General features: G+C 35.2%; 2 protein-coding genes across 4 annotated transcripts; one reads left to right on the top strand and one right to left on the bottom strand.

Annotated features, from left to right (window-relative positions):
- Positions 1-3,665: 3,665 nt before the first annotated feature.
- LOC133678251 (disease resistance protein RPP2B-like) lies at positions 3,666-8,626 on the bottom strand. Its single transcript, XM_062100516.1, has 2 exons — positions 5,464-8,626; positions 3,666-5,354 (listed from the first exon to the last, which is right to left on the bottom strand). Exon 2 carries the CDS (start codon positions 4,955-4,957, stop codon positions 3,914-3,916), a length of 1,044 nt encoding a protein of 347 aa, XP_061956500.1. The 5' UTR covers positions 4,958-5,354; positions 5,464-8,626; the 3' UTR covers positions 3,666-3,913.
- A 10,675-nt stretch (positions 8,627-19,301) lies between these two features.
- LOC133678205 (pentatricopeptide repeat-containing protein At4g38010) lies at positions 19,302-22,212 on the top strand. 3 transcript variants are annotated; one of them, XM_062100442.1, is made up of 2 exons: positions 19,302-21,295; positions 21,384-22,212. In XM_062100442.1, exons 1-2 carry the CDS (start codon positions 19,489-19,491, stop codon positions 21,419-21,421), a joined length of 1,845 nt encoding a protein of 614 aa, XP_061956426.1. In that variant the 5' UTR covers positions 19,302-19,488; the 3' UTR covers positions 21,422-22,212. The 3 variants fall into 3 exon arrangements, with proteins under 3 accessions (XP_061956426.1, XP_061956428.1, XP_061956427.1); XM_062100444.1 differs by having other exon boundaries at positions 19,303-21,295; positions 21,443-22,212; XM_062100443.1 differs by having other exon boundaries at positions 19,304-21,295; positions 21,440-22,212.
- The last annotated feature ends 2,163 nt before the right edge of the window (positions 22,213-24,375 follow it).

Below are 24,375 nucleotides of genomic sequence, written 5' to 3'. Positions count from 1 at the left end.
CTTACTTTCTCACGCCAAAGTTCCTCTCCAATTTTGGGAAGATGCATTTTCTACAACATGCTATCTTATTAATCGCTTGCCCACCCCTGTGCTCCGAAATAATGCACTTTTTCACTCTCTTTCATCGTGAACCTGATTATTCTTTCTTACGCACTTTTGGTTGTGCATGTTGGCCAAATTTACGTCCTTACAATAAAAATAAACTCCAACCACGGTCTCTACCTTGCCTTTTTTTAGGGTATAGTCCCCTTCATAAAGGGTACAAATGTCTTCACTTACCATCAAATAGAGTTTATATTTCCCCGGGATGTAGTATTTAATGAAAACTCTTTTCCATGCACGTCTGTTTCTCCTACATCTTCTTTGTCCCCTAACATATCTGTGCAGGTATTCAACAATCCAAGTCCATTACTCATTCCTCATGACTATCAGCCCACAACAGCATCTTCTTTGGACATTCCATCATCAATAGAAAATATCATCCAACGGACTCTTGACACAACACCATCACCAAATCACTCATTATCCATTTCAGATTCCTTACACCCCCCTCCCCCACCTAATCCTTCCTACCCAACTATCCCAGACACCAGCTCACAGACAGCCCTCCCCTCATCAACTCACCCCATGACCACACGTGCAAAGAACCTCATCACCAAACCAAAAATTCATACAGATGGCACTGTCCGTTATCCCTTACCCCGAGCTCTTCTTACTGAATCTACTCAACCAGCCATGGAACCCACTTGTTACTCTACTGTCATGCAACACCCATGTTGGAGAAAAGCAATGAATACTGAGTTTGATGCACTCCTGCAGAATCAAACGTGGACTTTAGTCCCCCCTTCAGAAGCATCAAATGTCATTGGCTGTAAATGGGTGTTCCGGTTAAAACAAAACGCAGATGGCTCCATTGATCGCTACAAAGCACGACTTGTAGCAAAAGGTTTTCACCAACAACCTGGACTAGATTATGGTGAAACTTACAGCCCTGTGATAAAACCAACTACGGTACGTCTGGTTCTCTCTCTTGCTCTTTGCAGTGGCTGGCCTATACATCAGATTGACATACAAAATGCATTCCTACATGGAACATTAACTGAGGTTGTCTACATGACATAACCACCTGGCTTCATTCATCCCCAACACCAGTCTCATGTCTGCAAGCTGCAAAAAGCCTTATATGGCTTAAAACAAGCCCCACGGGCTTGGTTTTCACAGTTAAGCTCCAAGTTGATTCAACTTGGTTTCGTCAACTCACGGTCAGATACTTCCCTGTTTATTTCTCGCTCCACTGATTATCTCATGTTGGTATTAATTTACGTAGATGACATCATTATCACATGCTCCAGTCATGTTGCTATTCAGTCACTACTCCGAGAACTACACAATGACTTTGCAGTCAAAGACTTAGGGCCACTGAACTATTTCCTTGGTATTCAAGTTATGCCATGCAATCAGGGAATCATACTCTCACAGCAGCGATATATCATGGACATTCTCAAACGAACAAAAATGGCAGACGCAAAGCCGATTAGCTCTCCAATGGCTTCCTCTACTCATCTCTCCAGTTTTGAAGGTGATCTTCTCTTGGATCCGACTCTGTATAGAAGTGCTGTTGGCGCCCTTCAATATGTCTGCATCACACGCCCAGATATTTTCTTTTGTGTAAATAAACTATCACAGTTTATGCACAAACCAACCGACCTTCATTGGCTGTTTGTCAAACGTCTACTTCGATATCTCAAGCAAACCATCCAACATGGACTTCACTTTTATGCTTCCACATCCACTAATCTCCAGGCATTCTCTGACGCCGACTGGGCAGGAAGTCGTGATGATCGAAGATCCACTAGGGGTTACTGCATTTTTCTTGGCAGGAACTTAATATCATGGAGCTGTCGCAAACAGCAAACAGTTGCCCGATCAAGCACTGAAGTCGAATACAAATCACTAGCAAACACTGCTGCAGAATTGTCTTGGCTCATGTCATTATGTTCTGAAATTGGCATTTGTATGTTTCAACCTCCAGTATTATGGTGTGACAACATCGGCGCCACCTATCTATCTGCAAATCCAATATTTCATGCCAGAACAAAACATGTGAAAATTGACTTCCACTTTGTACGTGATATGGTAGCCAAGAAACTTCTCTCCATCAAGTTCATCTCCAGCAAAGATCAACTCGCTGACATCTTCACCAAGCCACTCTCTTCCTCACGATTTGGTGTTCTGCGTTCAAATCTCAACGTTCTTCCCATACCGTTGTGCTTGAAGGGGCGTATTAGAGACCTAGTCGAACCCACTAACAATACAGTTAATCTCAGCTTATCCACTACTGCAGAAGGAGATAAGGATCAGGCTAAGATCACTTCAAGTGTATCTCAACTTTCATAGTTTATCCCTTACCTGTTTGTATATAATTATCTTTTACTATAAATACAAGAATAACGCCTGTGTTATGGCATTGCAGTGAACATATTATAACATTTACAGATACTATTCTTCCATTTATTTAATGATTAAATTATGCCTCAGACCTTGGCAGAGAAACCAGCAATGCTCCAAGCATACTTGGATTTAGCTCCCAAAAAGGTAATGAGAGTATTGGAACTACTATTATATTTTTCATGACAAGGATCTAATACTTCTATCATTAAATAATTATCCAAAGTTGATGCACTGTTCAGATTTTTGCTCTGCTGAAATCATCTGGTGTGTTTTGTTTTTTTCCCCATGTGTTCTAGATGTTGAAAAGGGATTTCTAGAGCAAATATTGTAGAGCAGAATACCTCTAATATACAAAAAAAATGCTACTGCCGCAACTGCAGCAGTTGTAGAGGTTGAGGAGCTTGCTCTTTTCCTTAAACCTGATGATATTTTTGGCTAGCGAAACTCGACGGAAGGTATTCATTCTTGGTTGTTATTTAATATATTTGCTTCTTAAAACCGAAACTTTTTTTTTGGTATCTTCATGTCTTTTTAATCTGCATTGAGAAATATTGAGTTGATTAATAATTTTGTTTTTACTCTTACCGGGAAACAAGACTAGAGTTTGTTTTTTCTGCTCATCTTATACTAATTTTCTAAAACAAAATGACAGATAGATTAACAAATTATTAAGAAAATAGAATGTCTCAATGATTAAAAAACTGCATAATGGGATATCTTTTTCTTCCCTTCTCAACATATTTATGGATTAGAATTAAATCTAACAGCGTTATGCTACTTTCTGGTGTGCTTTTGTGGTAGAAAATCGCGGTTTCTTCTCTAGGTTGATTGTTAGAATCTGTCAGTGTGCTTTTATATCTATCTTTTCTAATCTTAGTTGCACTTTTTAAAATACAGGATTACGGGATTGTCTGTGGTGTTAGCAAGGACATAACTGAATCACAGCATGAACTATATAGAAGGGCTTTGTCGTTGGAGCTAGGCAGGCATGTCGCTGTTGTTTTTCGAGGAACACCTAGCGGTAAGAGCTTTCCATAATCTTTATGACTTACAATAACATTCAGAGTTCTCCCAAAACCTTTATCATTTTTCTATTTTCCTAGATTTTCTTTTTAATTCTAATTTATCTTGTTCATGCTGTGTCGAACATGCAATGTATTGCGCGCGCCCCTCATCATTAATTTTGTGATCACCACGAATCAGTATTCCATGTATGAACTCAAATATTAGAGTAATCCTAAACTTCCATAGAAAGAAGGGTACAGTTCCATTACGTCTGGCTTATTTAGTTCCGTAACATTTTGTTAACTTTTGTTTGCAGTAGGATCAAACTAAGAAAAGAAAAGAAAGAAAAAACTCTAGCTTAATCCAAATCTTCATATGAGCAGCACAGTTCCTCAGATATCCATTGCATCTGGCTTACTCAAAAAATTAGATGCGCGCCACACTTCCTTACAGTAGTTCAATTGCCAGGTTTGACAGACACTTCCAATTCGTCTCCACCTTCAATTGTACCTTGAATCCTGCTAAATGGGATATAGATCACCCAAGAATGATCTTCATCTTTTGAAGAAATGCCAAAATATGGTCGTGTATAAAACAATTCAGTATTATCGTTCTTTTTTCTGATAGAAGCAGAACGAAGAGAAGAAAAACTGAACAATTTGTCTTTACCAGTGTCTGCATAGACAGTCCAAACAATTAGTCCTTGAATTAAACCAACTGAAATGGCTGGAATACGAAATGTTGAGGAAGATCTATCTCTTTGATATTGGATAAACCAATGTCGTACATCGCTACCCGGGAGAACAATGTCTGGAAGCTTTCCCTTGGACAAAACCTGAAGAAGAATCTCCTTAAAATTGTTTGACAAATTGTTACAATTTTCCATGGGAATGACTGGTTTGTTTTCTACACTCTCCATGCCTTGAATCTCAGCTAGTTTTCCACAGCGACTCAGTAACAGACCCGGCGCTGTCTTTGACTGAATTGACACCTTTTCCAGTGATATGCAATCACGTGCCACCAAAGTTCGTAAATTCGAGGGGATCTCTGAGATAAATAGAAGATTTCTACAGGCTGACAGGTCCAATTTCTCTAGCTTTGGGAGGTGGCCACTGCCGGCAGGCAATTCAGAGATATCGTTGCTGGCCAGTTTCAGATCCTGGAGAGACGATAAATTCCCAAGATTGATGGAAGTATTACTGTTAGATAAATGTCGATTACTAATATGGAGAGTTGTCAAAGAGCTTAAACCAGAGAAGGATAGTGGCAGGAAAGGTTGTTGCTTAATGACAATCTCTTCGGAGTACATGGCTGACTCAGGAACTTCAATCTCTTCTAAGCACATGGCTGACTCAGGAACATCAATCTCTTCTGAGAACCTGGCTGACCCTTGCTTGAAGAAAATCTCTTCTGAGCACATGGCTGACAGAGGAACAACAATATCTTGTGGGTACAGGCCTGGATCTTGCTCGAAGTGAGTACATGGTTGACTCAGGAACATAACCGAAGCCACACAACAATAACTTTTTGAGCTTCTTCAAATTTCCAATGGAAGAGGGCAGTTGCTGAACTGCAGTTTCATTTGCTAGAAGATCAGTTAAGCCTTGCATATTACCCAAGTGCTCTGGCAATTTCTCAAGTCCAAGGCAGCCCGTGATGTTCACAGTTTCAAGAGATGTCATGTAAGAAATGCTTTCTGGAAGATTCTTTAGGCTGCAACATCCCTTTAAATTCAAGAAAACAAGTTTTTTCAATTCTCCAATAGATTGGTGAATATCAGCTAATATTTTGCAATTTTCTAGAATTAGTCTCTCCAAACTAGGGAGTCCAGAGAAGTTCGGTGTTTTAACGAAGAACATAGAATGGCTGAGATCGAGGACTTTCAGATTGTTTCGACACTGTCGAAGCCAGAAGAAAAAAGATCGAAGTCAGCAAGGAAATAGAAACATAACTTCCACTAATTCAAACTATTTTATGGAAACAAAAGGGCTATCATCTGTTTCATACCTTGGTCTTCTTCCAGAGTTCTCTGATTTCGCTGTGCTGCATGTCAAGAACAACTAGGCTGTCAAGTTGAAATTTGTGTGGTAAAGTTCGCAAAGAGCATTTATGCCAGCAAAGCCATATCAATGCCTCGGATGTTGGTGGGAGAAATCACAGGTGGTGGCTTTGAAACACTCAGAGGGGATAAAACACATTATTTCATTTGAAAAACAAGAAGCTTACAAAATAAACAAAAGCTCTTAATACACACCCTCTTTTTTTCTCTAGTGTTTCTCTCTTATGTTTTCCCACACACAATAACATAAACTTAGCTGTCTAGTTATACACAAATTAAAAGTAAGAAAAATCAAACTTCAAGTGTGAAGGTGGCTGGCGGTGACTGCAGGTGGTGACTGCAAGTGGTGGTTGCCGTCTTTGACTTTTTTGGATTGAGTTTAATGCAACAAATCCCCCCTTTAAACTCAATCGAGGGATGTCATGCCAAGCATGAACTTCATTCTGATAAATATTTCTCCCTTCAATGGCTTTGTAAAGATATCTGCAACTTTATCATTTGTTTTGCAGGATATCAGTTCAACTTCTTTGTTCTTCACATGCTCTCGGATAAAGTGATGACGTGTATAAATGTGTTTACTTCTTTCATGATACATTGGGTTCTTTGCTAATGCAATCGCTGATCGATTATCAATATAAATCCCTGTAGGATTTTCTTGAGGAAATCCCAAATGCTTCAGCATATTCCTTAACAGTATTAAATGACATATAGCTGAGTTGGCAGCAACATACTCAGCTTCACAACTTGACAACGTTATTATCGATTGCTTCTTGGATGACCATGTGAAAGATGTATCTCCCATGAAAAAGACAAATCCTGTTGTGCTTTTCCTTTCATCCAGATCTCTACCTCAATCACTATCCGAGTAGCCAACAAGATTGAAGTATTTACTTAAGGTATAAAACATACCCTCATTTATTGTTCCTTTGATGTAGCAAAGAATTCTTTTGGCTGCATTCAAGTGAGACTGGTCTGGTGTCTCTATATATCTGCTGATAAGTCCAACTCTGTAGAGTATATCCGGTCTGGTACATGTCAAGTACCTTAAGCTTCCTACTAAGCTTTTGAAGTACGTTGGATCAACATTTCCAACTTTACTCTTCCTCAATTCTACTCCATTCTCAACTGGAGTTGATACCGGATTGTAGCTTTCCATCTTGAACCTTTCAAGAATATCTTTGGCATAACCACTTTGAGATATAAAAATTCCTTCTTCTTTCTGCGTTACTTCTAAGCCAAGAAAATATGTCATTAGACCAATGTCATCTCAAACTCCTGTACCATGCTTTTCTTGAAGTCTTCAAACATGGTAGGATTGTTGGTGGTGAATATCAACATATAGGCACGCAAATACTATGCTGTCATCTGCTTCTTTCTTCACATATATTGCGTGTTCATATAGATATTTTTCAAATCCATTGTCTTGAAAATACCTGTCAATTCTGGTATTCCAAGCATGCAGAGCTTGCTTTAAACCGTAGAGGGCTTTCTTCAACTTGTATACTTTGTCTTCATTTTCAGCTTCAATGTATCCAAGTGGTTGTTCAACATAGATCTCTTCTTCTAGGAAGCTATTCAGAAATGTTGACTTCACATCGAGTTGATAGATCTTCCATCTATGTTGTGCAGTTAGTGAGATCATCAGTCTGATTGTTTCTAGCCGGGCTACTAGAGTAAATACTTCTCCATAGTCAATGCCACTTGCTTTGAATCTTTGTACTTCTTCTTTTGTGTTCTTCTTTGTCTTATAGACCCATTTGACACCTATTGTTTTCTTGTTTTCTGGTAGATTAATCAGCTTCTAGGTATCATTCTTCTCAATGCTATGTATTTCTTCATCCATTGCTTCTATCTACTTTTCTTCTGTGACAGATTCATTAAAGCTAAGTGGGTCATTATCTGCAAAGAAACAAAATAGAGTTGTATCTTTCATGACTTGAGTGGCATCATACAACTCTTCTAGATTTCTCATCCTTCTTGGTTTTTCTGATGAGGATGTTGATGGCAGTGTTGATGATGATTATGGTGTGTTTCTCCTGTTGAATGCATAGAATATATGTACCGGACTTTGTGGCTCATTTGCTGGTAATATTGGACCTTCTACAAGTACTGTTGGTACTTCCACTTCGTCTTCAAAGATCAAATCAGTGCTGATCCATTTGATTGCTTCTTGATCATCATTCTATTGCCAAGTTTTATCTTCTTCGAAGATAACATCTCTACTCATAATTATCTTCTTTGCGATGGGATTATACAGCTTGTATCCTATCATTCTATTACCATATCCGACAAAAATGCATTTCTCGCTTTTATCATCGAGTTTGGTCCTTCTTACATATGGGATCTTTGCATATGCCACACAACCAAAGACTCGAAGATGAGTAACGTTTGGTTTGTGACCACTCCATGCTTCTTCTAGAGTGGCAACTTGCAAACTTTTGGTTGGGCAGCGATTCAGTAGATACACTGCACATAATACAACTTCGGCCTAGTATTGTTCGGGCAGCTTTTTTGCTTTGAGTAGACTTCTTACCATGTCAAGAATCGTTTGATTCTTTCTCTCAGCTACACCATTCAGCTGTGGTGTATAAGCTGGTGTTGTCTGATGTTTGATGCCTTGTTGTGTACAAAAGGTTTCAAAATCATTTGAAGTGTATTCTCCACCTTGATCAGATCTCACGGTTTTGATCTTATAGCTATTTTGCTTCGCAACAATTGATTTAAAATCTTTAAAACAATTCAACACTTCTGACTTCCTCTTTAAAAAATATATCAATGTCTTTCTGCTAAAATCATCAATAAAAGTAAGGAAGTACCTATTTTATCCAGTTGACATAGGTTTTATGGGACCACATACATCTGTGTGCATTAACTCTAGTGGCTTATTTGCTTTGCAGTTGACTTCTTTGGCAAAACTCGATCTGTGATGTTTGCTAAGGACACAACTCTCACGGACTTCATCTGGATGATCAATGTAGGGCATACCTTTGACCATGTAAACAGTATAACCTTTCTCCATAAGTTGACCTACACTCAGCATATTGTTCTTTATGGCTGGAACATAGTAAACATCTACGATGTAGCTATGATCACCATTCTTGAACTGGATACTCCTCTTATCACAATTATTGTAACCGCCTTCTCTTCCTCTAGGAGTGAATGCTTATTGTCCCCGGCCTTCTCTGATGGTGTTTCTACCTCCTCTTCCTCTGAATCTTGTATTCTAAAATCCTTTTCCTTGAAGTTGTTGAAATCCTTATCGTCTTTGTTGACTTCTTCCTTGAGTGGTATATCCACTTGTTGAAGTCTCGCCTTGCTCATATCTGTCTTTGAGAGACAACTTTGATTGTAAGGCATGCTCAATTGCCTTATCTCCATTTCTTTTCACAATCTTTTGCTTGTGAGCTTGCAAGATCTCATAAGCTTATCCACCATCAACTTGTCCATTTCTTTGGACTCTTCAATAGCGACAACAATAAAATTAAATTTTAGATCTAGGGATCTCAAAATTTTCTCAGTAATTCGAGCATCTATAAGGGCTTCTCTATTTCTTCTTATCTGACTGACTATCACCATAATTTTTGTGAGACACGAGTGTATAGAGATTGTGCAATATGGTTATGACTAACCAGAGTCCAAAGAAGCAGAAAATGCTCTACAAGAGGCAAAGAAGCAAGTTCTTAAATCCAATAGAAAAAAAGACAACAAAGCAAAGACCATCATCTATTAAGGTCTTGATGAAGCCATATTTGAGATTATTGCTTCCGCAGAAACATCAAAAGAGATATGGGAGGCTCTCCAATAAAAATACAAAGGTTCTAACATAATCAAGAAGATTCATCTCTAATATTTGCAAGGTGAATTTGAATTATTGCAAATGAAGTTCTTGGAATCTTTTTCTGATTATCACACAAGAATTATGGTGATAGTCAGTCAGATGAGAAGAAATGGAGAAGCCCTTACAGATGCTCGAATTACTGAGAAAATTTTGAGATCCCTAGATTTAAAATTTAATTTTGTTGTTATCGCTATTGAAGAGTCCAAAGAAATGGACAAGTTGATGGTGAATTATTGCAAATGAAGTCCTCAGAATCTATTTCTGATTATCACACAAGAATTATGGTGATAGTCAGTCAGATGAGAAGAAATGGAGAAGCCCTTACAGATGCTCGAATTACTGAGAAAATTTTGAGATCCCTAGATTTAAAATTTAATTTTGTTGTTGTCGCTATTGAAGAGTCCAAAGAAATGGACAAGTTGATGGTGGATGAGCTTATGAGTTCTTGCAAGCTCATGAGCAAAAGATTGTGAAAAGAAATGGAGATAAGGCAATTGAGCATGCCTTACAATCAAAGTTGTCTCTCAAAGACAGATATGAGCAAGGGGAGACTTCAACAAGTGGATATACCACTCAAGGAAAAAGTCAACAAAGACGATGAGGATTTCAACAATTTCAAGGAAGAGGATCTTGAAATGCAAGATTCAGAGGAAGAGGAGGTAGAAACACCATCAGAGAAGGTCGGGGACAATAAGCATTCACTCCTAGAGGAAGAGAAGGCGGTTACAATAACTATGACAAGAGGAATATCTAGTGTTATAGTTGCAATCAATTTGGGCACTATAACACTGAATGTCAAAGGAAAGCTCCATTAAAGGTGCGTGAACAAGCCAACTATGTAGAGGAGGATTCCATTATCAGAGGATCAGCTGTATTATTTGTCCAACAAGGACTTGACGAGAATCAAGAGAATATTTGGTATCTAGATTTTGGAGTCAGCAATCGCATGTGTGGCTAACGGGATCTATTTGGTGATCTAGATGAGACCATACATGGACTAGTCATATTTGGCGATACATTAAAAGTTCCAGTAAGAGGTAAAGGCAACATCCCAAAAAGTTGAAGAATGGCGATCATAGCTACTTCGCAGATGTTTACTATGTTCCAGCCATAAAGAACAACATGCTGAGTGTAGGTCAACTTATGGAGAAAGGTTATACTGTTTACATGAAGAATTGACATCTGACAGTCAAAGACTACAATGGGAGATTAATTGCCTATGTGAAGATATCCAATAATAGGATGTTTCCTCTAAACATCCAATATGATGCAACAAAGTGTTTGAGTGCCATCACCAACAATAAAGAATGGCTCTGACACCTAAGGTTTGGACATCTGAATTTTACAAGTCTAAAGATGCTACTAAGTAAGAAGATGGTCAAAGGTATGCCCCACATTGATCATCCAGATGAAGTCCGTGAGAGTTGTGTCCTCAGCAAACATCACAGATCGAGTTTTGCCAAAGAAGTCAACTGCAAAGCAAATAAGCCACTAGAGTTAGTGCACACAGATGTGTGTGGTCCCATAAAACCTATGTCAACTGGATAAAATAGGTACTTCCTTATGTTATTGATGATTTTAGCAGAAAAACATTGATATATTTTTTAAAGAGGAAGTCAGAAGTGTTGAATTGTTTTAAAGATTTTAAATCAATTGTTGAGAAGCAAAATGGCTATAAGATCATAACCGTGAGATCTGACCAAGGTGGAGAATACACTTCAAATGATTTTGAAGCCTTTTGTACACAACAAGGCATCAAACATCAGACAATACCAGCTTATACACCACAACTGAATAGTGTAGCTGAGAGAAAGAATTAAACGATTCTTGACATGGTAAGAAGTCTACTCAAAGCAAAAGAGCTGCCCAAACAATACTAGGCTGAAGTTGTATTATGTGCAGTGTATCTACTGAATCGCTGCCCAACCAAAAGTTTGCAAGTTGCCACTCTAGAAGAAGCATGGAGTGGTCACAAACCAAGTGTTACTCATCTTCGAGTCTTTGGTTGTGTGGCATATGCAAAGATCTCATATGTAAGAAGGACCAAACTCGATGATAAAAGCGAGAAATGCATCTTTGTCGGATATGGTAATAGAATGATAGGATACAAGTTGTATAATCCCATCACAAAGAAGGTAATTATGAGTAGAGATGTTATCTTTGAAGAAGATAAAACTTGGCAATGAAATGATGATCAAGAAGCAGTCAAATGGATCAGCACTGATTTGATCTTTGAAGACGAAGTGGAAGTACTTACATTACTTGTAGAAGGTCCAATATTACCAGCAAATGAGCCACAAAGTCCAGTACACATATTCTATGCATTCAACAGGAGAAACACACCATAATCATCATCAACACTGCCATCAACATCCTCATCAGAAAAACCAAGAAGGATGAGAAATCTAGAAGAGTTGTACGATGCCACTCAAGTCATGAAAGATACAACTCTATTTTGTTTCTTTGCAGATAATGACCCACTTAGCTTCAATGAATCTGTCAGAGAAGAAAAGTGGATAGAAGCAATGGATGAAGAAATACATGGCATTGAGAAGAATGATACCTAGAAGCTGATTAATCTACCAGAAAACAAGAAAGCAATAGGTCTCAAATGGGTCTATAAGACGAAGAAGAACACAAAAGAAGAAGTACAAAGATTCAAAGCAAGTAGCATTGACTATGGAGAAGTATTTGCTCCAGTAGCCCGGCTAGAGACAATCAGACTGATGATCTCACTAACTGCACAACATAGATGGAAGATCTATCAACTCGATGTGAAGTCAACATTTCTGAATGGCTTCCTAGAAGAAGAGATCTATGTTGAACAACCACTTGGATACATTGAAGCTGAAAATGAAGACAAAGTATACAAGTTGAAGAAAGCCCTATACGGTTTAAAGCAAGCTCTACATGCTTGGAATACCAGAATTGACAGGTATTTTCAAGACAATGGATTTGAAAAATATCTATATAAACACGCAATATATGTGAAGAAAGAAGCAGATGGCAGCATAGTATTTGCGTGCCTATATGTTGATGAGTTGATATTCACCAGCAACAATCCTACCATGTTTGAAGACTTCAAGAAGAGCATGGTACATGAGTTTGAGATGACAGACATTGGTCTAATGACATATTTTCTTGGCTTAGAAGTAACGCAGAAAGAAGGAATTTTTATATCTCAAAGTGGTTACGCCAAAGATATTCTTGAAAGGTTCAAGATGGAAAGCTAAAATCCTGTATCAACTCCAGTTTAGAATGGAGTAAAATTAAGGAAGAGTAAAGTTGGAAATGTTGATCCAACATACTTCAAAAGCTTAGTAGGAAGCTTAAGGTACTTGACATGTACCAGACCGGATATACTCTATAGAGTTGGACTTATCAGCAGATATATAGAGACACCAGACTAGTCTCACTTGAATGCAGCTAAGAGAATTCTTTGCTACATCAAAGGAACAATAAATGAGGGTATGTTTTATACCTTAAGTAAAAACTTCAATCTTGTTGGCTACTCGGATAGTGATTGAGGTAGAGATCTGGATGAAAGGAAAAGCACAACAGGATTTGTCTTTTTCATGGGAGATACATCTTTCACATGGTCATCCAAGAAGCAATCGATAATAGCGTTGTCAAGTTGTGAAGCTGAGTATGTTGCTGTCAACTCAGCTATATGCCATTTAATACTGTTAAGGAATATGCTGAAGCATTTGGGATTTCCTCAAGAAAATCCTACAGAAATTTATATTGATAATCGATCAGCGATTGTATTAGCAAAAAACCCAATATATTATGAAAGAAGTAAACACATTGATACACGCCATCACTTTATCCGAGAGCATGTGAAGAACAAAGAAGTTGAACTAATATCCTGCAAAACAAATGATAAAGTTGCAAATATCTTTACAAAGCCATTGAAGGGAGAAATATTTATCAGATTGAAGTTCATGCTTGGCATAACATCCCTCGATTGAGTTTAAAGGGGGGATTTGTTGTATTAAACTCAATCCAAGAAAGTCAAAGACGACAACCACCGCCTGCAGTCACCGCTTGCAGTCACCGCCAGCCATCAACTGTCAGCCGCCAGCCGCCTTCACACTTGAAGTTTGATTTTTCTTACTTTCAATTTGTATTTAAATAGACAGTTAAGTTTATGTTATTGTGTGTGGGAAAGATAAGAGAGAAACACTAGAGAAAAGAGAGGGTGTGTATTAAAAGCTTTTGTTTATTTTGTAAGCTTCTTGTTCTTCAAATAAAACAATGTGTTTTATCCCCTCTAGCTATTTTAAAAAGCCATCACCGGTGGAAGCTTACCATGTCTCGTAAGAGATTATGCATCTGTAACTAATTCTCACTGTTGACTGTTAAAAGGGATTTTCCCCTGAGAATATTAATATCTATTTCTGGATAAAAACCGCGACCATCGAGTATTTTTCCCACATAATCTTTATCCATACTGATGAAGAAACACGCAATATCAAGGAACATATCCTTCAGTTTGTCACCATCCAAATCATCAAAACTTGTTTTAATTAAGTTGCCTCTGAATCTGGTGGTGAGGAATGTTTTTCAATTTCTCTAGAGCACTAGTCCACTAGGGATGCTTCTTCTAAACAAATAAGAACCTAGGACTTCAAGAGCCAATGGAACTCCACCAACATAATCAACTACTACTTTAGACAGCTCAACATATTCTGTCACTTGATGGGGCTCCCTAAAGGCATGCCAACTGAAAAGTTGAAGAGATTCTTCATGGTTCAATTCTTAAGCGGGATATTTTTTTACCACTTCAAGTTGTGTGAGTAGATGTTCATCTCTAGTTGTAATTACTATTCTACTTCCAGGACCACCAGCCTCGCTCTCCTACCAACGCATGTATTTGTTCCGATTGATCAAAATCGTCAAGAATAACAAGTACCCTTTTACAACAAAATTGGCTTTTGATGCCATTGATTCCTGCATCAACATCAGCAAGCCAAGTCTTTCCCTTGAAAGAATATTAAAGAAGCTGTTCTTGTAATTGAACTAGACCGTTGTGTTGATCTGAGCTTTTTCTGATATTCAAAAGGAAACAACTTCCTTCAAATTTATGACAAAGCTGGTTAAAAACAGCTTTTGCTATGGTTGTCTCGCCTATTCCTGGCATCCAATAGATTCCCACATTTCGAACTTCATTTGTATCAACACTTAACATGGCAATGATATCTTTGACTTGAGAATCAATACCTACCGGATATGTGGCAACATTCATGTATCTGGGATTCAATTTACTTGAAACTTCTTGGACAATCTTTTGAACGAATTTTGATTCATGCTTGTGCATAGAAAAAGAAAGTCACCATTCATCAATGAAAGATAATCTTTTGAATTTAATGCAAATTTAAAGTACAAAATGTAATAAGAGTAAAAGTTATAAGCATTTGCTATCGATATAGGGAAAGGAAAGAAGTACCCATTTGCAACACTGTGAAGATCCAACCCAGATAAATTTGCAGCCTCCACAAGAGCTTTTCTCCACTTTTGGACCTCTCCATTTCTTCCTTAAAACGTTCTTCATGTCTATCAAAGGCTTCAACAAAGCTTCCCGTCTGTTTTCTAATATCAGAAGGACCGATATCATAGAAAACTGGTAGAACAATCTGGCCAGTTGTACGTCTGCAATCAAGAATTTCTTCAAGTTCATCAAGACATCAAGTGGAGGAAGCATAGCCCTTAGAGAACACCACTATAGAAACCTTGGATTCTTGAATTGCTTTGGGGAGTTGTGAGGAGATTTTTTCTCCTCTAAGAAGTTCGTCATCATCTCGAAAAGTACGGATTCCTGCTTGGAGTAAAGCAGTGTAAAGATGATCCGTAAAATTCTTGCGAGTGTCTTCACCTCTAAAACTTAGAAACACATCATAACCCCATCCAGGTCTAGAGAAAGAAGGAGGAGCAGGAGAATAATTGAACTCACGTAAAAACGGGAACATGGCAGCCGTAGATAGGTAACATTCAGCAACGTATGTACAATGTCGGAACCCACTAACATGGCTGCTATCTAGTTATTCAGTAAAGTTACAATGGATGTCACCTTCGCTCTTTCTCTCCAAGTGGGCACCATGCTTTCTTGCAAGTTGCAAAGAGAGCTGTGCTAGGCATCTTTTTTAAAAGCATTATATTTAACGTCCTTTCAAACAGGCTTTCGAGTTGAGTGAGATTGAATTACATTATGAATTAACATGTTTGGTAAGTGGTATCATTACTGCCTTGACTTTTGACTTTTGAGGGATACTAAGCACGTGCGGGAAATTGTTAAAGAATAAAATCTTTTATGCGATTGTTTATTAAGTATTTTTTTAAAAAAATAAATTTTTATTTATTTTATTTATTAATTTTAAATTAATATTTTTTTAATATTTTCATATCTGTACTAATAAAAAATAAATTTTAAAAAATAAAAAATATTATTTCTATTTATTTAAAAAAAAATATTTTAAAAAGCATCTTCACTGCAGTATTAAATTGCTCGTAAACAGTTTTTCGCGTGCACACCAATGTAAACATTATCTTCTTTGATCAATTTTAAAAACACTTTATAAGCAAACTTTAAAAAGTTGCAGGAAAATAGAGGAAAAAAAACAAAAACAGATTAGAACTAATTTGACTTTTGCATTGAAAAAAAAAACAAAAACATGAAAGTGGGGAGCTCAGATAGATAGTAGGTTCCTATTAAAACACTGTAAAAAAAGTATTAAAACTGATTTTGGCAGTGATAGGCTGATCGGAATTTGATTGAAGTTGAGTTTTGAATTAAATTAAATAAAACTTAATTTAATATAATCTAATTGATTTCATCTGTGCTTTAGATTAAATCAATTTAAATATAATTAATTTGATGTTTTGTTTTTTTAAATAATATTATTTTTTTAAAATATAATATCATTTTAAATTAAATTAGATCAACTTAATTTTAGTTAATACGAATTTAATAACTTTTTTAAAAAACAAAGATATATGATTATATTTGTTTTTACATTTTAAAAGTATTAAAAAAATTAATTTTTTTTATTTTTTTCTTTATTTTAAATTAATTTTTTTAGATTATTTTAATGTGTTAATATCAAAAATAATTTTAAAAAAATTAAAAAATATATTATTTTAATATATTTTTAAACAAAAAACACTTTGAAAAAATAATCATTACTATATTTCTAAACACCCACCTCACCAACAAAAACATATAACATCAAATGGTATTCCAAGAAATGTAAAAGCGATGATTTTGAAGAATTTATAAAACATTTAATATGCTAACATATCAGTACCCATGTTAAAACTCAAATATATAGTTTAAATTAAAATAAATTTTTAAGATAATTTTTTTATATAAATATTAAGACGGTAGCCTATTTAATTGATGTAAGTTAACCTATATTAATTTATTAATTTACGTATTGGATCATGAAATCTTAATAATTTCATAAAAAATAAATTAAAATAAATTATAACGCTTAATTTTAATAAACTCAATGCTGAAAAATAAAATTAAAAAACAATTAATTAAAAAATACCAAAAAACATGAGTCAACCAAAGTTAACCTAACAAACTTGTGATCCGAGTCATGAAATCAGGATAACTCAATAGAGAAAAAATTAAAATAAATTATGAAATTCAATTCTCAATCAACCAAGCGTTGAAAGATGAACTTGAAAAATATTTCGATTAAAAAATGACTCTAGTCAATCCATCTTAACTCGTTAAATATGTGACTTGAGTCATGAGATAATAATAACCTCATAGAAAGGAAAAAAAACAGGAAGCTTAATTCACAACCAACTCAATGTTAAAGAATAAAATTAGAAAAAAAAAACTCGAGTCAATTTATTTAATTAGTTAAACATATGGTTCGGGTAATATAACTAAGATAACTTCAAAAAAAAGTTATGAAGGAATGATGAAATTATAAAGTGTAATATCCAATAAACCTAATGTTGAAAGATAAAATAAAAAAATAATTGTGAAAAAAATAAAAATACCCCTTACTTTAGACTTATTTTTTTTTATTTTAAGGATATTTTTATAATTTCATTATGCTTTTTAACTATTTATAATTTTTTATATTTGATCAAATACCAAATTATTTCTCCTTTAATTAGAGCTATATTTGTTTCTCAGAAAGTGGTTTTCGGGAAACTATTTTCCAAACTTTCATGTGTTTGTTTGCTATTAGAAAAGTTGGATAACGGAAAACACTTTCCAGTCAAAGGAAAATTTGGCTTGGTTTTCAGGAAAGTGTTTTCCTAGAAAATTTGGGCGGAAAACACTTTCTGGAAGTTGTGAAAAATTTAGAAATATCATATTATTTGCTGATTATATCAAATTTTATCCTCAAACTTTTGATTGCTATATATATTTTGTTTTGAATATTTATTTTTCAATTTCATCTCTTAAAATTTAATTTTTATATTAACTTTGTTTTTTATTTTTATAATTGTTATTTGCTTTCCCTTATCATTTTTTTTATTGAAATTTTTTATCTATCAAATTTGATTCTCATTCTTTTGATTATTACTTATTTTATTTGAAATAATTTATGAAATGTTAATTAATATTATTTTAATTTCTTCATCTTTTATTTTTTTTATTTTTTAGATTTGATCTCTATTATTTTGATTATTATTTATTTTATTTGAGATAATTTATGAAATTATATTTTTTTTCAATTTCATTCTCATTCAACTTTTTAATTTGTAAAATTTGTTCCTTATTATTTTAATAAATATGAGAAAGATCAAACATTAATAAGTTATTTTCCAGTTCATTTTTCATGACATAACCAAACACTGGAAAATATTTTTCAACTTATTTTTCATTACACTATCAAACATCATAAAATAATTCACTTTCCCGGAATTCACTTTTCAAAAGAAAACTACTTCCAGCAAACAAACGGGACCTAAAATAACCAAAAAACTATTATGAAAACAATAAAACACCCCTTGACACCAAGTTTATTTATTTTTGCTTTCAAAGGTATTTTGAGTTTTTTTTATTGTGCAATCAAGATGGAAAAATAATTATTTATTCATGCTCTATTTAGTAATGATAATTAAGCTACATGAAAAAACTTCAATACCTTTGTAAGTTTATATTATTATTTTTTATATGTAGAAGCAAAAAATCTATTATATTATTCTAGTGAATAATAAAATCTAAAACTACAATACTTTTCAAAGAGGTGTTATTTCTTTTTAATTATCAAGATTTGATAGAGAAATATTTGGCTTAGATTTTTTATTGGAAATGCTTCATTTTATTTAAAATGACTTATTTTAGAAAATAAAAATAAAAAAATAAATTGATCTATGATTTAAAAGTTTATATGAAAATTCAATAATTATGTTCTTTATCAAATCAAACCCCGAGTTGTATCATGATATGACTTATTCCTTTTTTTTTTATTATTATGGATTTGAGAAAGACATGATGTGAACTCAAAAGCTTTTTTTTACAAAATAATAATAATAATAATAATAAATTAAAAGATTATCAAATTTAGCAGCCACTAAAATAACCTCGCAAATAAAATTAATTAGCATTTACCACATTAGTTAGTTAACGAATTGGGTTTCTATTAATAATTTGCATTGAGCTGAACTTATATTTTAATGAAAAACATTTTTTATTCTCGAGCACCTTGCTTAAATTCATTAAAATAATATTTTATTAAACAAATGAATTTCTTAATTTTCAACACTTTCAACAATTTCACCAAAACAAATATAATACGTAGGGGTTGAAATTTCACAATAAAAATATGTGATGGTTTTAGAAGGAAAAATGCAATCGAGAACATATAAACTTTCTTAGATTTAATTAATAAAAGAATAATCTAGAAACTAAATTAAAATTTACCATGTAATTGGAGGACTAATTTTGAGATTTGTCAAAAAAATATTACCACCATAGTCACTGATTTGTTGAATCGCAAATTGCAACTGCTTAAACAATAGTCACTGATTTTCGAATGTTAAATCCAGTTTCAGTGTCCTTTGTACATGTTCACTCCAATATTTTGGCTTGCAAAAATCAATGGCTTTTTCTTACACTCTTTGTTCTTCACATAGGAGAATTTAGTTATCAAGAAGTAAGAATATGAGCAAGATTAAGCATTCTCTGAAACGGGTTCTTTTAGACAGCATTCAGAGATGCAAAAAGTTGATAACTTTCAAGAAAATCCATGCACAGTTGATAACATCAGGGGTTGTTTCTAATGACTTTGTTGTCAACAGGGTTGTTGAGTTCTTTGCAAAAGATCCTAACTTTGTTGATTATGCATGTGATTTTTTGAGTGAATATGATTGGAAAGTTAGCTCATTTCCATTTAATGCCTTGGTTTCTGGTTACGCTATTGGTGATAGGCCCAAGACTGCATTCTTGGTTTATAGAAGGATAGTGAAAGATGGGTTTTTGCCTGATATGTTTACTTTCCCTGCTGTATTGAAATCATGTGCTAAGTTTGTGGGGATTGGTGAGGGTAGGCAGGTTCATGGGGTGATTATTAAGATGGGTTTTGTATGTAATATCTATGTTGAAAATTCTCTTGTTCATTTTTACAGTGTTTGTAAGAGTTTTGGTGATGCTAGCAGAGTGTTTGATGAAATGCTTGTGAGAGATGTGGTTTCTTGGACTGGTGTTATATCAGGGTATGTGAGAGCAGGCTTGTTTGATGAGGCTGTGGGTTTGTTTTTGAGGATGGATGTTGAGCCAAATGCTGCAACTTTTGTTAGTGTATTAGTTGCCTGTGGGAGAAAGGGGTATTTGAGTGTAGGGAAGGGGATTCATGGGTTGAGTTTCAAGAGTGCGTTTGGGGTAGGTTTGGAGGTTAGCAATGCTCTCATGGATATGTATGTGAAGTGTGGGTGTTTGCCTGGAGCAAAACAAGTATTTGATGAGCTTGCTGAGAAGGACATTGTTTCCTGGACCAGTATTATAAGTGGATTGGTGCAATGCAATTGTCCCAAGGAGGCTTTGAAGTTGTTTCAGGATATGCAAAGCTCTGGTATTGAGCCTGATGCGATTATACTTACCAGTGTTCTTTCAGCCTGTGCCAGGCTTGGAGCTCTTGATTATGGCAGATGGGTTCATGAGCACATCGACCGCAAGGCAATCAAATGGGATATTCAGATTGGAACTGCTATGGTTGACATGTATGCAAAGTGTGGCTGTATAGAGATGTCAATGCAGATCTTTAATGGAATGCCTCATAAGAATGTTTTGACATGGAATGCATTGCTAAATGGCTTGGCTATGCACGGGCATGCCTACAAGGTACTTGGACTTTTCGAAGAAATGGTTAGGGTAGGCATGAGGCCAAATGAGGTGACATTTCTAGCCATTTTGACAGCCTGCTGCCACTGTGGCTTGGTCAATGAAGGGCGTCAGTACTTTAATTGGATGAAAGGTCAGCAATATAATCTTCCTCCGAGGTTAGAACACTATGGATGCATGGTGGACTTACTTTGTAGGGCTGGACTCTTGGATGAGGCGTTGGAATTGACAAAGGCTATGCCCATGTCACCTGATGTTCGGATAATGGGAGCTCTTCTTAGTGCTTGCAAGGAAAATGGGAATACGGAACTCCCCCAAGAAATATTAGACCGGTTTGTAGAGTTAGACTCTCATGATAGTGGCGTTTATGTGCTGCTTTCTAATATACATGCTATCAATCAAAGATGGGATGATGTCACGAGAATAAGGAGATTGATGAAGGAGAAAGGTATTAAAAAACCCCCAGGGTCAACTGTTATAGAGTTGGATGGCAAGGCTCATGAGTTTATCGTTGGAGATACAAGACATCCTCAGGACAAGCGCATTCGTTTATTGTTAAAAATCCTATCAGATCAAATCTTTCTTGAAGAGCATCGTGAACACTCATTCTTCATACAATCACACTTCTGTGGTAAGTGCTGTTTTTATGTACTTGTTGTTTCACATTCTCACAACTGATGCATTAATATTTATGCTTTCTTGATAACACACTGCTTCAGAAGTATCAAGGGAAACTGAGGCTGCGATCATGGTCTAACGAGCTGATCTTTTGCAGCAGCTTGAGTCGAACAAGACTTCTCAACATGCACTGAGGTGGAGAGGGAGACTTTGAGCAAGTCATTAGAAAAGACTCAGAGGGGGTATCAGCATGTCAAGAGTAGGTACTCTGAAGTATTGTCCAAGATTGAAGACCTCGAAAAGGAGCTAAATGATCTGAAAGCTAATTGAGCTAACATGCTAAAAGATGCTATAGAAAAAGGAAGGGTGGAAGGCATCAATAGTTTCAAAGCCTCGAAGGAATTCCAGAATGAGCTTGTTGAGTTTTCTGAGGGAGGGCTGAGGTACATGTTGAAGTCGTGCTTGTCACCATGGTCATCCAAATATCCCAAGTCACTTTTAATTTTCTGACCAAGGAGCTTCCCGAATTCAATATGGAATCGCTCAGCAGGTTGGCAAAGCTTGGAGAAAAACAAGAGCAGCCTGAATTCACTGAGAACGTTAATGAGGAAAATTCCATTCCTACAGTTAGTGATGCCCCCCGCCCAGCTTCTTCTGAGCCACCTCTCCCCGATCAGTATAATACTGCAGACTTTGGAGTTCTTCCAGAGCTCGTCTGTAAAAACACCCATAAGAAGACAACGTTATCATTCTCGGAGCTGCAGCAGAAAAAGCCCCGCTTCTGATAATTAGATAGTAGTTTTTAAGTTTGTGCAATTTATTTTGTAACTTTTGAACTTCTGGGGGTGGATTTTGTGAATTCTTTTTATGATTTATGGATTTGATATCACATTACTTTCATTTTGAATATGAATTCTATTTTAATTCAAATACTTTCTCACATTGAAAAGTTGAACTTGTAATTTAATTCACATGTGATTTGAGATAATCTCGGAAAGGAAAACAAAAAAAAATTATAAAGTTGAACTCGATCAAAACGAAATAATCTTCAAAGACTAGAGTCATGTTATTAGAATTACTTCATAGAAAATAAACACAAAAAATATCATGAAATAAAACTCATAATAATCAAAAAAATAAAAAATAAAACCAATATCAATTAAAACGATGAGCACGATCTAGAATAAGTGTTGAATGTGCTTGCTTTACTTTGTTTGTGGACAACGAAAATGAGACCAAAGAAGGAAATAAGGTAGTGAAAATGACACCCCAAGTCCCACATCCACCATGTAATTGCTTAGCCTCTAATGGATCATCAAACTTGAAAGTCTCGGCCAATTTGTTGCTGCCAATCGACACCAAAGCAGCAACAAACCCGCATATTATAGCAGCTAGCCCATGGTTCAACCATGCACAGAACACCAAGCAGTGACAGCAACGAACCCACCAAGCAAAAACATCAGTAACATTCCAGTGACCAGACTAAACATTGGCATGACTCTTGAGAACTGATGACTATGGTCTTGATCATCTACTCTTACGTGGCTGTTACTTTGCTTTCATATTAGGCCCTTCTTGTATTTTGAGATGGAAGTGCTCGACCTCTACAGCCCTCCTGTTTTGCTCATTAATGCATACAAATGAAAGAATTTCGAAAGAACTACATGGTAGTAGTTGCTTTCCTCATTAATTAGCATCAATACAAGAGAAAAATGGAACATCAAAGACATTTATTTCATCCTCAATTCAAAAGAAGACCAGAAGAGAACATATTTTGTTGGGGGAAATGTGGATCTTTCATGCAATAAATTGCTATATTTTCATCTACTGTAGAATTATTTCAGAGAGATACATAAATATTGAGAATTAATTCAATAAAGTTCTTCGTGGGAAACTCCTTATCTACCTCAATATATATATATATATATATATATTAACAATAATCTTTTCATGTTCAATAATGTTTTGGCCATGTAAAAAAAAAAACACCTTAGAAATTTATAAGATTTTTCCAAAAAAAAAAAGGAAGAATTTTTCACTTTGCACTCTAGAAATATGTATAACGTTTAGTACATCACACTATCAAACAAATATTTCTTAATCAGTAAAGAGATTTTTCTTGAGTTCAAAACTTGTGATGGTTATTGGCTAGAACTCAAAAGTTAGACCCATAAATATGTACATCCATAACTTAAAATAGTTGTGCTAAGCTTCACAACATCCTCTAAAATTACATGCACTAGATCTCTCTCTCTCTCTCTCTCTCTCTCTCTCTATATATATATATATATATATATATAGTTCATAATTAATTTTTTTAAAAAAATAATTAAGATTCTTTTCATTGATTTAGCCTATATTTTTTCTTATAAAAAAAGAAAAAAAAAAGGTTCTCTTTGCATATATATTTACAAAGAAGACCGTCTTAAAGAATCCCTCTCCTTAATATATTCTATAACCAAATTAAGTGGATTTTGCTTAGCCAAAGTTTTTCGATCCAGTCTTGAAATCATACGTACGTGCAAGAGTGCTCGTCAGCGTATCTATGTCTCCTACATAATGTGTTCCCTCACTAATTACTAATTAATTACATTGGACATAGACAGTCTCTAGTACCTCTCCTAAATCCTAATCCAAAACAAATACAAAGACTTTATTAGTCTCCAAATCTGACACAAATCCAACGTCCTTAGCATTAAGGATAAGTTTTGTGTGTATATATATACATGTTGGCATATCTTGTTCGACATAGAAAGCTAAATCTTTTGATTTTAAGATTTTATTGCTAGTTGCTTAAAAAAAGATTACTGCTAGTTCATCATAATTTCCAGAAAATGTCTTCTTTGTTTTCGGATGATAATATTTTTGATCTATTAAGGGATGAAAGAGGCGATATTGATGTGGCAAAATTGGTCTCTAAAGCTGAAGCCTTGGCCAAGAAAAAGAAGAAGGAACAACGAAGGCTAGAGAAACTAATTGCTCGTAATGACAATAACATTTCGGATGGTGATCTTACAACTAAGAAAAATTTGGTGGTGGTGTATAGCCATGAAACTGATGAACAAGAGGAGAAAAGGAAGGTGGATTATTTTT

Source organism: Populus nigra, chromosome 18 (genome assembly GCF_951802175.1).
Source record: "Populus nigra chromosome 18, ddPopNigr1.1, whole genome shotgun sequence".
Lineage (NCBI taxonomy): Eukaryota > Viridiplantae > Streptophyta > Magnoliopsida > Malpighiales > Salicaceae > Populus > Populus nigra.
Note: the sequence above shows the minus strand (reverse complement) of the source record. Positions and strands in the feature narration are given on the sequence as shown.